General features: G+C 39.5%; 1 protein-coding gene across 41 annotated transcripts in view; it reads left to right on the top strand.

The window, feature by feature from the left end:
- ANK2 (ankyrin 2) overlaps positions 1–14,312 on the top strand; it is a 306,380-nt gene that overhangs the window by 207,769 nt on the left and 84,299 nt on the right. For 30 of the 41 annotated variants that reach the window (XM_042870754.1, XM_042870755.1, XM_042870756.1 and 27 more), the window contains 8 exons: positions 1,907–2,005; positions 3,324–3,521; positions 6,354–6,452; positions 6,622–6,720; positions 9,126–9,224; positions 10,304–10,501; positions 12,517–12,615; positions 13,149–13,247. In XM_042870754.1, the coding sequence (XP_042726688.1) occupies positions 1,907–2,005; positions 3,324–3,521; positions 6,354–6,452; positions 6,622–6,720; positions 9,126–9,224; positions 10,304–10,501; positions 12,517–12,615; positions 13,149–13,247 (990 nt within the window). The remainder of the gene's footprint in view (positions 1–1,906; positions 2,006–3,323; positions 3,522–6,353; positions 6,453–6,621; positions 6,721–9,125; positions 9,225–10,303; positions 10,502–12,516; positions 12,616–13,148; positions 13,248–14,312) is intronic. The other 11 variants (XM_042870775.1, XM_042870752.1, XM_042870777.1 and 8 more) reach the window with 4 other exon arrangements.

Raw genomic sequence — 14,312 nt, 5'->3', positions numbered from 1 at the left:
TTTTTTTTTTTTTTTTTTTTTTTGTCTAAGGCATCATGATTCTACCTTTCTTTCACTATTTGATTAAATAGAATAACAACAAAGTCACTATGCAAATAAGGAGTGTGAATATTCCACCTTGATTAAAATGTAGAGTACAAAAGGCCAGAAATGGGAGAGATATACCAAATAAATTCCCTTTCTAGAATACATTTGAAACATTCTTGCCTTAGTAATGCTAATGAGAATTGTGTATAAGTATCTCCAGCAGTGAGATGCAAATATATTTAAAGGCTCGATTTGGGTACTCTCAAGTTGCAAAGAAGAAACAGATAAGCTAGCTATACACAATTCCTTTACATTGACCAGATTGACTTTGTGCTGAACACCCTTTAATTCTGTTTGTGAGTTTGATCTTACATCCACTTAATTTCATTGCAAAGCTTTCATAGAATTTAGTGATGCAGCAACTGCCTCTGAAATAGCAAGTGCCAAGGCACACCTAACCCTGCCACGTGTTTCTGAAAAATCTCTGCAAACAGTAGATAAATAATGATAAAAACTCTTCCCAAATCTCAGTTCCTCACTTTTGCTTTGCGCATTGCTAGCTCCAAAAGGTGCTCTGTGCTTATAAAATTGAGGATGAGAGGGGATCTGCTTCTTGGACGTACCATTTGTGGAGCATGAAAGGGCAGTGTTTGGATAACCAAAATGATGTTGCAATATGGAGCTACGATTTAAGTATGTTAGCAGAAGTAAAAATGATGTAGCGTTCCCACAAACTCCAGCACGACGAACTGTGTCTGCATGTGAAGGAGAGTCACTAATGTGTAAGAAAGGCTATGTTACTGCATTTCCACTATCTTTTTGACCTGTAAGTCATGAATCACAGACAAACATATTCATAATTGTGTTGTTACTGGATTCTTCAGAAAGAGCCCTAGAGTATAGCATCTACTTCATCTAAGACAATCAGCTTGTCTTGAAGGGAAAGGCTTTTTTGTGATTAAAGCTATTAGCATTTAACAATTAGAAATGTACCATTGTATCTGTTGAACAAGTATTGATGACTTCTATGAAGGTACGCTTAAACAGTATCAGATTCTAATGCGATGAAAAACTTGGGTTGTGAATTTCCTTTTTTTCTGTCTTCAGCATTGATATTCATTCCCATACACTTTTCTTGCTATGTATTTCCAGTCTTTTTCTGTATAAAAGTCTAATTCCACTGGAAAAATCTAGAAAAAAGTCTAATCCTAGTGGAATTATCTAGAATGCATTCTCCTGTCTCATTGATGTATCTTTAGTCACCACTGTTGTGATCATTACTAAACAAGTTAGAAGTCTTTTGATACAAGATAGTGTTCTGCAGTGAAAAAAATATTTTGGAGCTCTCAAAGTTATTTTAGGAAAGAATTGTTAGCTCTTTGTTCTTAAATTCAGACATGAAAGTTTTCATTCTCTTGGTTTCTCCTTCTCTTTTTCCCTTCTGTTTTAAAATCATCTTTCTCCTGCTGCCTGTTTGGAAAAAATAAAATGAGTTCTAGAGTAAATTTTCCAGCATGGATGTGTCTTATTTCATCCCTGCATCAAAAGCAACTCAAAGGACAAATGTTGATTAATGAAGCAACCTTGGCCCAGCATACATTACACTGTGAGGCAATACAATCTCAAAGCCATGCAGAGGAGAAGGAGAGAAGGAGGCAATGCATGCTGACACCAATGTCTCTGAGAATAGATTTCCAAACAGAATGGACTTCTCTGGAACTGTAACGTTAGTGTGTCCTTCAGTGCAACAATTTAAAAATAGGTAGGAAACTTTGTGTTGTGGAGCCAGCTTCAGTTAGGAGTCAGAACAGGCTGCTCAGAGTGCCAGGGTTAACACAGGGAGGATGTGCTCATTCACTGTCTCTTGTTTTGCTTTAAGGATGGACTCACACCGCTCCACTGTGCTGCAAGAAGTGGACATGACCAAGTTGTGGAGCTGCTTCTGGAACGAGGTGCCCCACTCCTTGCAAGGACCAAGGTGTGTGCCTTATTGGAAGAATATGTTAATGGCTCTATGTAACTTTCCAAAGAATGTTTAATGTTACTGAAAGGATGAGGAAGAAGGACATTTCTGTTCTGTTAAAGGAAAGGTAGTAATGGGGAGAATGATCCAAAAATAAAACCTTCTTACCAAATTAAGGACTATCCTTTCCAAGTATGTGAAACAGTATACACTTCGTTACTAAATTCAGACTAAATGCAATGCAGAGTGCAATTGAAATCACTTTACTTTTGTGGCTTTTTACAGCCATAGAACACAAAGATGTAAAAACTGTGTCAGTGACTCCTAAGAGATGATTTGTGGTAAATATTTCCTGATTCTTGACCTGTAATTTTCATGGACTATTTCATACTTGGGAAGTTATTTTAGTGTGTTTTTACTGATATTTGAAAATAATGCATCTCAGATGAATGCATAGCTGTCTCTTTGGTCGGATTATTTAGAAAAAGGCACTTGTAGCTTAATAACAAACCCTGGTGAGCAGTACTTCAGAGTGCCTGACTAATGTCTCTGGTATCATTAATTGCAAAACGGTGCAACGGAGTATTGCAGTGAGATGCAATACTTGGGAGATCAAGATTAACAGGCAGTTGAAATATCATTTTCAGACCATGCATGCTTTACTGGGCCCTCAAACTTCTTCAAACATGGCTCTAAACAAGGGTAATTACTGTACTCAGAGCCATTGTTATCCATAATAGAGACCAAAGGTTTTCTCTTGGTAATCTTCTGGGGAGATCACTGGGTTTCATGCACATCAAATACATCAAGTAAGGATGTGCTCAAGCTGTATATCCCTTTACAGCACCAGGTAGTACGTATCATCTCTTTATACAGGAAGAATCCACACTGAGATGTTAAATAAGTTCCTTAGCACTTTACTGGTCCCTTTGGTGGGAGAGCGTGGTTAGGTAAACCCTATCTGTTAATGCCTTTACATCACTAAATGGTAGAAGGCTGTCATAGAACAGACCCTACCCATATGTTGTGTGTCCTTCAGGAAGGATTCCCAGGTGTTTGTGTTCAAAGGCAGATTTTGTCAGCCAGGAGAAAATATCAGGGTTGCACTGGCAGCATTTAAACAGAATATTGAGCAGAGCAGAACTGTTTCTTTAAATATCCCTGTATTTGCTGGAAGGGCAAGGGTGGCTACAGCCTTCCAGACTGTAGCTCAGATGCAGCTCCTTTTCTGTGGTGAGGGTATTCTGCAAAGTCATGTCAGCTTTCTTTGACTATGTGCCACTATCTGAGTGAGAGATGCTAGAAGTTACCGTTCTGTATTCTTTTGCCACAGAATGGGCTCTCCCCACTTCACATGGCGGCCCAGGGGGACCACGTGGAATGCGTCAAACATCTCCTGCAGCACAAAGCTCCTGTGGATGATGTCACGCTGGATTACCTGACTGCCCTCCACGTAGCTGCACACTGTGGCCACTATCGTGTCACCAAGCTCCTCCTGGACAAGAGAGCAAATCCCAATGCTCGTGCCCTGGTAAATCTGTCACACTTGTGTCATGTAACAAACCTACCAAGGGAGCATGAGTAGCCCTTAGTAGGAAAGCAAAGTGAAAGCTGCCAACAGACTCCAGCAACCCTGAATAGTTGCAGTCATAACAGTGATTGTCACAACCTAGGATTGGGTTTACTGCCAGATTACTGATTGCCAGTATTATATCTTGCATCATTAGGCCTGTGCCAAGTGGCTGTAGGTTTAGATCTGATAGCTCTATGGAGTACCAAAAACCATTCCTAAGTGATGGTAACTTACACATTGGTATTTTGTTGAATTAATAATTTATTTTTTCATATTATGCTACATGATACACAGAACACTTTTAAAAGCTTTCAGTTGAGTCATTAAGCTAATGGGCACAGAGAAAATATGTAAAAAAAAAGCTAGAATTTCTATGTTTATAAAATGTCTATATTTATCAAATTATAACAAATTATGATGTCCCTTGTATTAGGTGCCATGTTTCTTCCTTTTTAAAAAACAGTTCTGATGCTTACATGAAAACAGGTACGATTCTTTTCACTCGCTGTGCAAACCATTATCTCTTGGGAGAAAAACATCACATTTGTCTTCAGAAATTAAAAAAATAACTTTCAAGAGTCTGAACTATCCAAACTTGCACAAGACTTTCTCTAATTGGAAGTGTTCCCATGAACTGTTCGCTGGAAGAGCCTGAAATACCAATAAATTGCATATGATGAGGGAAAGAATGAGACTGTGAGCACTTGACACCAATGCATGACAAGTACTCTGCCATTGCCTGCTGTATTCAGTGCTTCCACAGTCTTTTTGCTGCAGTCCCCTCTGATATCTTCCTCAGCTTCTTGCCTTGAATGTGTACTTTTCTTTCTGTGATAGCTTCTGCATCCCCAAGGAATTTATACTTCCCTGCCTCTTTGCACATCACTCGTGGCCTCTCTATACATCAAATCTCATAATCCTTCTTTCTTCTTCTTATGTTTTTCTTCTTTGGTATTTCCCATTATCATTTTCACTTTGCTGATTTTCTTCAACGGTGTTTTTCATCCTAATTTCTAGTTTTTCTTTTCACCAGTCTCCCGATAATCTTTAGCTGTACTTTCCTCAGCTGCCCACACAGACACACTATATGCTAGCCTCCGCATCTTTCTTCTTCCCTTCCATGACAAGAACATACCTTCTGTTCCTCCCTTCCTGAGAAATATCTATCCTGGAAGGAAAGGAGTACACCCTCAGGCTACTGCCTCTCTGCTCTCCTACTTCCAGAGTGTTGTTTTTCTTCTCTCTCATTTCCCCCACAGTAGGGACTTGTCACCACTGGCTTGTTTATAGTATTTAATACATTCAGAATGCTCATCATTTTTGTTAGTGAAGTTTTTTCAGATTTTTCCTGACTCTCATTCAAACTGTTTCTCACTTAAATAGCAAAGTTAAATAAACTCAGGCAGTAGAATTAAGTGGAAAAAATGGAAACTTCTGAAGCAGTAAAAGTTCTAATGAAATATATTGAAAGATGTAATGCAGGAGCTAGAATATATGATGGTTTTGATTACTTCTTAAGAAACTGGGGAAGGTTATTTGTGATATTTAGCAGAGAGTCCTGTGTTGGAAGAAGTTTTATAAATTACTCATTTTGTACTATATTAAAAAAATCCTTAATATTTGCAAAATGTTGTGGGGATACAAGCACCTCATGAGTTCTTAGCTTTTTCAATTTTTGTACTCCTTAAAGTTCCTTTAAAACAACTGGTAATTAACATTTCTCTTAACAGAAGCTGACTGTCATGTGTCTCTTTCTACAAGCTAAGTTATTTACTGCTAGTTGAGTGTTTCTCAGTACTGATCCTTTTTATTAGAAAATAGAGCATGTAGTTGACATTGTTTAAAAATATATATATATATATATATCTGTGCTTTTCACTAAAACGTTCACATGCAGTGAATAATGTGTTTGCTTAACTTTAGGCACACACCCTGTGTTAGCAATGCATAAAAACAGCTTGAAGTCAAAGCATGTATTACACACACAATGTGAAGACATGCTTTGTTGAAAAAGCCCCAGTTTTACTGAATAAACATTTTGAAAGAAATGAATATCTACTGAGGGTAAGCAAAACACTAAAACTACTGTCTCGCAGTTTAAAGTGCTAGGCTGCAACTCTGGTTTAAGATGTTCCCTCCTCTATTCCTCGTTCTCTCCTGTTCCTGCTCCTTCCCATTAAATTTTAACCCAGATACCAAGGGTAAAGAATTGGTATTGTGAAACAAAAGCTGAAATAGTGGTATTAATGTAACACACTTAAAATGTGCACACACACTTAGAAATGAATACAGTATACTGCAGGTTGATTTGTAAATACTAAATTAATATACATAGATACTTAGTTTATAAGCTTACAGAATAAAGAAAAAAAAAAAAGATGGAATCTGGTAGAAATACTCTGTTCCGTTCTTAGAAAGGTATAGTATGTGCTTTATACATCTCAAAAGACCCTAACTGATTTCAAAGTTATTCTTACACATATATATATGCGGTCTTTGGAACCGCATACATGCATGCACATGGGCATAACTTTGTGACTCAGAACGGGCACATCTGTATTTGGTTTTGAGAGGTCTAAGTTCAGTTTCTCTCCATTGCTAGAGAAGAAAGCAGCAGCACTGCTTTGTTCTCCTTGAGGCTCCTGGGAGATTTCTGTAATTCATAACCTCTTCTGCTTAAAGAACAATTGCTTCTACTACTCTAACACCTCTGCTCCCAGTGTGCCAGCATGGAGCTATGTAGAAAGTGTAGCTGCATGTTTTTAACTAACATGACTGTCTTTTGCACAGAATGGTTTTACTCCACTGCACATTGCCTGCAAGAAAAATCGCATCAAAGTCATGGAACTCCTGGTGAAATATGGGGCTTCAATCCAGGCTATAACGGAGGTAGAAAAATGTTTCATACCCTGAAGAAACATTCCTTCTCTTTCTCCTTTTTTGCTTCTTTTTTTCTCTTTCCTGTCATGCCCCACCTTCGCTTATGTTTATTTAAACAAAGAAGCCCCTCCCCTATGCTCGTGCAGAGGAGTAAAACTGCTCTTGCTTTGTTTCGCAGTCGGGCCTCACACCAATACATGTGGCTGCATTTATGGGCCACTTGAACATAGTCCTCCTTCTGCTGCAGAACGGAGCCTCTCCCGATGTCACTAACATTGTGAGTATGGCTTTGACTAGAATCATCTGTGTGATGCTCACTACAAAAAGGTCCATGTGGTGCAAACAAAGGTCACATTTTAATGATGCTTCATTACTTTATTCTCTGTTAGGACAAATTATGCTAGCACTTTTCCCAAACAGTGAAGAGGGGAAAATAGCTACTGTATAGGCATTGTAAGCCACTTTTGGTTTTGTGTACTCTCCTGCAATGCCTGAGTAGGTAAAATTCCCTTAAAAACAGTCAAAGCTCGCCAAATACATTGCAAGCTGATTATAAACCAAGTCAATTCAGAATGATGAAATTTATCTCCAAGAGACTCTAACTTCTACTTGCATAGCCTTGCTGGCCATAATGAAATTGTGTCATTTGTATTAATAAAAGGGTATTAAATGCTCAAACCTAATTAAACAAGAAGTTAAAATATTAAATTCAAGGTGTTCCTTTTATACAGGAAATTCTAGGGACTAGTGCCTTGCGAAAGAACATATTTAAACTTGGAAAATGTGACCTTTGGGGGATAACTAAATGCAGAACCTGACTTATCATAGAATAATGGATGTGTTTGTATACCAATACCGAGTTACCAAGAATAATAACCATAAAAAGAATGTGATGATTTCCTAAGTTGTATTTCATAGATATCTTACTGTTTGAATTTGTCATTATAAACAAATATTTAATTTCTGACTATCTGCTCATTAAAAGCAGCTCTTTACCAGTAATGTTATAAAAAAGTGTTCCCAAGAAGAAAATAACAAGAAAAAGTTATTAATTCAGGTACGCTGATTTATTAGTTTTTCCTGTCCAGAAAAATCTTATATGGAGCCTAGTGACAGCTTTATGTACACCAAGCTGTTTGTCTGAATCATTAGGACAGATTCTTCTTGATAAAACATTTTACTGGTTTCTATCTCTTGTAAAAGCAATCTGTACATAAAACCTTTATTGATGAGACAGAAGCTAACAAGAAATTGTTGTGGAAACAATTTAAAATACTGTGGTGGTGTTGCTGGACATATTTATGCAAAGTTTAACACTTTACAGTTTGTGCTACATAGGTATCTTGGCTTTTACTTGGTAAGCAGAAGTCCCCTGCTGGATTACTAAGTGTTTCCAAATGCTGAATTGTGTTGTTAACTCAGGTATAAAAGGGTGTTTCTAGAAACTTCATTATTGGATTGTGAGAAATGTAAAAATTATTCTCATTTTAAACAGTTTATTCTTCAGGTAATAATGTTTACGTAGATTCTGCATTATGATTTGTAACAGAGGCTGTGAGATTTTGTTTGCTGCCTACTTACTAATCACAGATGGTGATCCAACATTAATTTTAAATTGATCATTAGCAAATCAACTACATGTCCAGAGGGTTTGCTTTGAGTTCATAATTGGAGGCAAACTCAGGTTACTTCTTTTTGCCATGTCTATGCAGAAGGTTGAGAAGACCTGATCTCTGACACAGAAGGTCTTGACAAGAGTGTTCAGTTTGGCAGTTACAGTTTAACTTGACAGTCACAGTAATAACATACAGTCCAGCTCTATAGTAAGAAGAAAAAAACTCTTAACAGATAGAAATGATCAGTCCTGCTGTGTTGTCATACTTAACAGATATATGCAGAACTGTCCCAGCGCCTAATGTATCAGATACCAGTGAGCTGCACAGGGACTATTTTAGTTCACTTTATGACACTGAGCTCAGAAAATATTGAACTGTGCAAAATTCAGCTTGAAATGCCATCATCAAGGAATAGTCACTTTCAGTGTTTTTTTGCAAACCTATGCAAAAAGTAAATGCTTCAAATGTGTCACCTGTACTTCGTTATCATGATCTGAAATTCAACATCACTCCAGTTAGCCTTCCAGAATTTCATATGCTCCTTCAAATTCTGTTTGCTGTAGAAGGCTTGAAGCAAGATTCATTTCATAGCCTACAGACAGATCTGTGCTGCTGAGCACAGATTTTACACGTTTCATATACTGGCTCAGTTGTGCACAGCTGCTGCAAGGCATTTTAAAGCTGCCAGCTCCACGCAGTGTGCAGAAAGAGACCATCTGGAGAAAAATTTGCTTCCATTTTGAGGCTTGTGTGCCTCACAATCCCTAGAAAGAGACAGGTTCATTGTACGATTGCACAGAGAGATAATGTTCAGTGTACATCAGCAGAAGCTGATGCACCTGTATATAAAAACCTGAGGAACATATGTGACCAGGCAGGTGTAAAAGGTAGAATACTGTATAAATAATTTTTCTCCAGGATCGCCGAATTTGCAAACCATAAACTACCCAGGCTTGGCTCATGCATGCATGCACTGTTCTTAGCTCCCTGTCTCAGCTGGCAGAAATGCAGAGCTATATTTCTTCATGGAGGCTTAAAACATTGAAATTTTTTTACTTTTCTGCAGCGTGGAGAAACTGCACTGCACATGGCAGCACGTGCCGGGCAGGTGGAAGTAGTTCGTTGTCTTCTGAGAAATGGGGCCCTAGTTGACGCTCGAGCCAGGGTAGGTGTTCTGCTCACAGGTTTTTTTTTGCTTTTTCTTACTAAAAATTATCGCTGAAACAGGGAACCAAGGGAGAATTAATTTCATTTTTATATAGTCTGTGAATTCAACACTAAACAAATCTTAAACAGTTCCAAAAGCAGCAATGTATTTCTGTGTGGATGTTTCAAATAGAATGTGTGCAGTGGGTTGACCCTGCCTGGCTAGTCGTTCTGGCTGTCTTCATGCCATTGCTTGTTCTTTCCTTGTGGGATCAGGATAGACAATCAAAAGGTAAAAAGTGTTTGAAACTCTTGGGTTGAGATAAAAGCAGTTAATAAGTGAGGGAAAAGGGAAAAAATAACAGCAGAACAGTATAAACACAGAACAAAACAAGCACTCCCCCCCTTGCAAGTGACGCAAAGGCAATCACTCACCACCTCCCACAAGCAGATTGGTGCTCAGCCTGTCTCCAAGCAACAGCTTTTTTGGAAAAGCTCACCCTCTAGTTTTATTGCTAGGTATGACATTACAGGGAATGGATTATCTTCTTGGTCCATTCAGATCAGCTGTCTTGGCTGTGTCACCTTCCAGCTAAGAAGGCCTTGACACTGTGCAAGCACTGCTCAGCAATACCTAAACCACTGGTGTGTTAGCAATCCCATTTTGGTCATAAATCTAAAACACAGCACCATAGGAGCTGCTAGAAGAGAATCACCCCCAGTCCCAGGCAGACTCTATACAATATGCCTGATTCAGACCAGCAGCAGCTGTTCCATCTAAGTGAGAAGGTATACAGCAATATCCTAAATCCAAACATCAGGCATTCTGATAGCAGTTAGAACTAGATTACAAGTGAGGGGGGAGCTATGCGTCATCTTACTGAGACAAGAAAAATGATGTTTTTCTTTATGTTACTTTCTGTTACAAGAAGAATCTCATCTGAAAAATTAACCTGCCCTCTTCTACTGCTTTTTTGTGCTGTTGCTTCTTAGTATTTTTCCAAGATAAATGCATAGAAATGTTTATTAATATGAAACATGATATTGGGTTCAGAATAGTTCTACCTGCTCTAATTGTCTACTTGATTTGAGTTGTAGGAAGAACAGACTCCACTGCACATTGCCTCTCGCTTGGGTAAAACAGAGATTGTCCAGCTTCTGCTACAGCACATGGCCCATCCTGATGCTGCAACAACTAATGGATACACTCCACTGCACATCTCTGCCAGAGAGGGACAAGTTGATGTTGCATCAGTTCTCCTAGAGGCAGGTGCCTCACACTCCATGTCCACCAAAGTAAGTCAGAACACTTCGTGACTGTACTCTAGTAGTATAAGCAGTGTATGCTTGACCATGCCTGTTTCATGAGGGATGTGCTTTCGCTCTGAGAAACTGAGCTACTATGCATCTTGTTTTGTTCCTATTTAATCGACAGCAATCCAGTAAACTGAAGTAATGTATTAGGCATTGATTGAGTTTTGACAGTTTTTACTGTCATCCGAAGTAGAGAGTTTGGATCCTACTGAAGCCAAATTCAGGTCATGATAAATAATGGCTATAACAAGCTTAAAATGTAAATGAGGTCCTTCTATATAACTCTTTGCCATTGTGTTATGAACAGGACTTTTGTTGCCAAAATTTTCAAACTAGAAAGTGCAGATTTGAGGGAAGGGAGCAAATTATTATTATTTTTCCTAATGAACAAGTCTGTTTATTTTTTCAATACCTTGTTTATTTAAACAGTAAAATAACTATGTCTATACTAAATGAAAGGATTGTTCCTAAATGTTTGTTTATACAATTCAGTATCTGTCCAGTCTCATCTAATTCTGAATTTATTTTCAGCAGTTCTATAAGCAAGATGTCACATGACCCAATGGGCCATTTTTCTAAACTTCTAAACTTTCTAAAAAGAAATAGTCTGTGGAATATTATTGTTTTGTTAGCAAAAAATGGTTACCAATACATTCCTAACAGAGTGCTAAAAATATAAGAAAATAGATACTGTGACTAGAATTATGTGCCAAGGTATTTCTTTCTAATGTATTACATGTGATTAAATAGTACCTCTGATTTTACAGTGGGAGCTTACAATGTATTTTTGAAAAATTTGATGTTTTCTGGGGTTTAGAGGACTAAAGCAGCAATTCTGAAATTGTGATCTGTGGATTACTGGGCATGCTTGCTGTTGTTCTTTTATCCGTCTGTTGAATCACATAAAAGTGGCTAAAAATACTCTAAATACTTTCTCAGTTTTCCATACTGTTTAGTGACATTTGCTTTTAGTATTGCAGAAACATTCTATAATTATGAATATGGGAAGATGTAATCCTCCAGATATTCTTTCTACAAAACTTTGATTCATGAGCTGGAAATGTATGAGATTTCCTAACATAAACTCCTGTTGAGGTGGGATTTCTGGAACAAGTTGATGATGATAAGCATTACGCATCGCTTACATGTCATGCAAATAGGTATTTGCAGCTACCTGGAATTACTGTCAGAACAACAGTGTAGTCTGCCACCTACTGTTTTCCTTATCAGCTTGATTTTTAAAACTGAAAGAGTAGATGAACCATCTAACCATCTAAACCATGAAGCATTAGTTTTTCACAGACTTTGTGCATCACTGATATGCGTTACTAAAATAAATAGAAAAGTACTCCTTCAAAAATGCAAGATTTTTGTCATGCCAGTATGATGTGTTTCCAAAAGCACTGCTATTGAGTCAGGCAGTGACGTTTTTAGCTGAAGTTCTGAGGCTCCAGCAGAGACTGTTGTTAATAAAAAAAAAAAAAAAATAATAATAATAAAAAAAAAAGACCAAGTTGAAATTCTTCAACAAGCTTTCTAAAGAACGAACACAAAGTTTGGAGCTTTTCTTGCTGAATTTAGTTGGTGTTTTATTGTTACTGGCATCAATTGACACAGGAAATATTTCTACAACTGTTATCATAAAGCTAAAAACAAATAATAATGGAGCTGGTTTGAAATAGAAATTTGAACAAGTGCCTTCCTTGCTCACATAGTGTTATGTTGCTAGTAGAATCTGTATCAGATAAACCATATGCTACTCTGCCATCACATCCATGGGAAAGAATAATGAAAGGGGAAAACTTATTTTGTATTTCATGGTTATCAAAATGCTTTTAAGAGATGATGCTATTTCACCATTAGGCTATTGATTCTGGCACCTTGAGTATAGGTCAAGGAATTACCAACTTGTTTAATAAAGTAGCTCTCGAAAGGTAGGTGTCAGCATGCTTTTTAACACAAACTTGTGTTTGCTTTTGTCTCCTGAAATTTTTCAGAAGGGATTCACGCCTTTGCATGTGGCAGCCAAATATGGGAGCCTAGAAGTGGCAAAGCTCCTCCTGCAGCGTCGTGCCTCTCCTGATTCAGCCGGCAAGGTACTAAGCAGAAAGAAACAAAAATTAGCAGCATTTTGGGTTCTTACTTGGCGCAATGTGCGTGCAAAGGAAGCCTGCAGCCACTTTCATATGGTGGTGTTAGCTTAAGATCACGCCCTCCCAAGGCTGTCAGTTGTGTCTGATAGCGATGGAGGCTATGTGCTGAGCACTGGGTTTAGGTTCCCTACAGGAGGGTTATGCAATGGGCAGCTCAGAGGGCAAAGACGTTTCTGTGGCTCCAAAAATACCTATTTCATAGGAATGTCCAAACTGTAGAAATCGTAATTAAAAAACCTGGGGGTAAGACCGTTTTTTTGCTCTGTGCTGTGGGAACTGGTTCTCACAGGGTTGGGGGAGATGGAAACCACACTGGTGGCCGCATCAAGCAGGGCCGCCCAGGCTCCCCCTCAGCTGCTCTTCTCTGCATTAAACAGCCACTGCCCGTGACTTCTGGTCACTAACATTAACCACCACCCCGCGCTCGGAGTCCCGCTGGTACCCTCCCGCACTAACGCCCCTAACCGCCCTTACAGAACGGCCTCACGCCCCTGCACGTGGCGGCCCATTACGACAACCAGAAGGTGGCGCTGCTGTTGCTGGAGAAGGGCGCCTCGCCCCACGTGACCGCCAAGGTGAGCTCCGCCCCAACTGCTCGTGCAGTCACAGCATTGCTGAGGTTGGAAGGCACTGTTAAGATTTTCCGGTCCAACTGTCTGCTCATCGCTACACTAAACCACGTCCCTCAGTGCCACCGCTACCCTTTCCTTGAGCACCTCCAGGGTGGTGACTCCACCAGTTCCCTGGGCAGCCTGTTCCAATACCTCACCACTCATTCTGAAAGAATTCTTCCTAATATCCATCCTGAACTTTCCCTGGCACAACCTGAGGCCATTCCCTCTCATCCTATCACTGTTACATGGGAGAAGAGGCCAATCCCTACTTCACCATGACATCCCTTCGGGAGTTGTTGAGAGCCATGAGGTCTCCCCTGAGCCTCCTCTTCTCTAGACTCAACAATCCCAGCTCCCTCAGCTGTTCCTCATAAGACTTGTGCTCCAGACCCCTCACCAGCTTAATTGCTCTTCTCTGGACGCTCCAGGGCCTCAATGTCTTTCTTGCAGTAAGGGACCCAAAACTGAGCACAGCACTTAAGGTGCAGCCTCACCAATGCTGAACACAGAGGGATGATCAACTCCCTGCTCCTGCTGGATGCTCTATTTCTGATACAAGCCAGGATGCCTTGGCCTTCTCATCCACCTGGGCTGTTTGCCAACTCATGTTCAGCCAAAACCCCCCAATCCTTTGCTTCCACAAAGCCTTCCAGTCACTCTGCCCCACGCCTGTAGTGTTGCACTGAGTTGTTGCAACCAAAGTGCCAGACCTGACATTTGGTCTTGTTGAACTTCATCCTACTGGCCTCATGCCAGTGATCAGTCTGTCCAGGTCCCCCAGGCCTTTCTTCTCTCAGGCGGATCAGTATATCGTCCCAGCTTGGTGTCGTCTGCAAATTTACTGAGGGTGCATTCAATCCTCTCATCCAGATCATCAGCAAAGTTATTAAAAGGACTAGCCCTAATACTGACCCCTGAGGAGCGCCTCTAGTGACTGGTCACCAGCTGGATTGACCTCTATTCACCACCATTTTTGGGGCCTTGACATCCAGCCAGGTTTTTACTTACTGAAAAGTACACATGTCT

This window comes from Lagopus leucura, unplaced genomic scaffold (genome assembly GCF_019238085.1).
Source record: "Lagopus leucura isolate 7727_CA_CO unplaced genomic scaffold, USGS_WTPT01 Super-Scaffold_100004, whole genome shotgun sequence".
In the NCBI taxonomy this organism is placed as follows: domain Eukaryota; kingdom Metazoa; phylum Chordata; class Aves; order Galliformes; family Phasianidae; genus Lagopus; species Lagopus leucura.
Note: the sequence above shows the minus strand (reverse complement) of the source record. Positions and strands in the feature narration are given on the sequence as shown.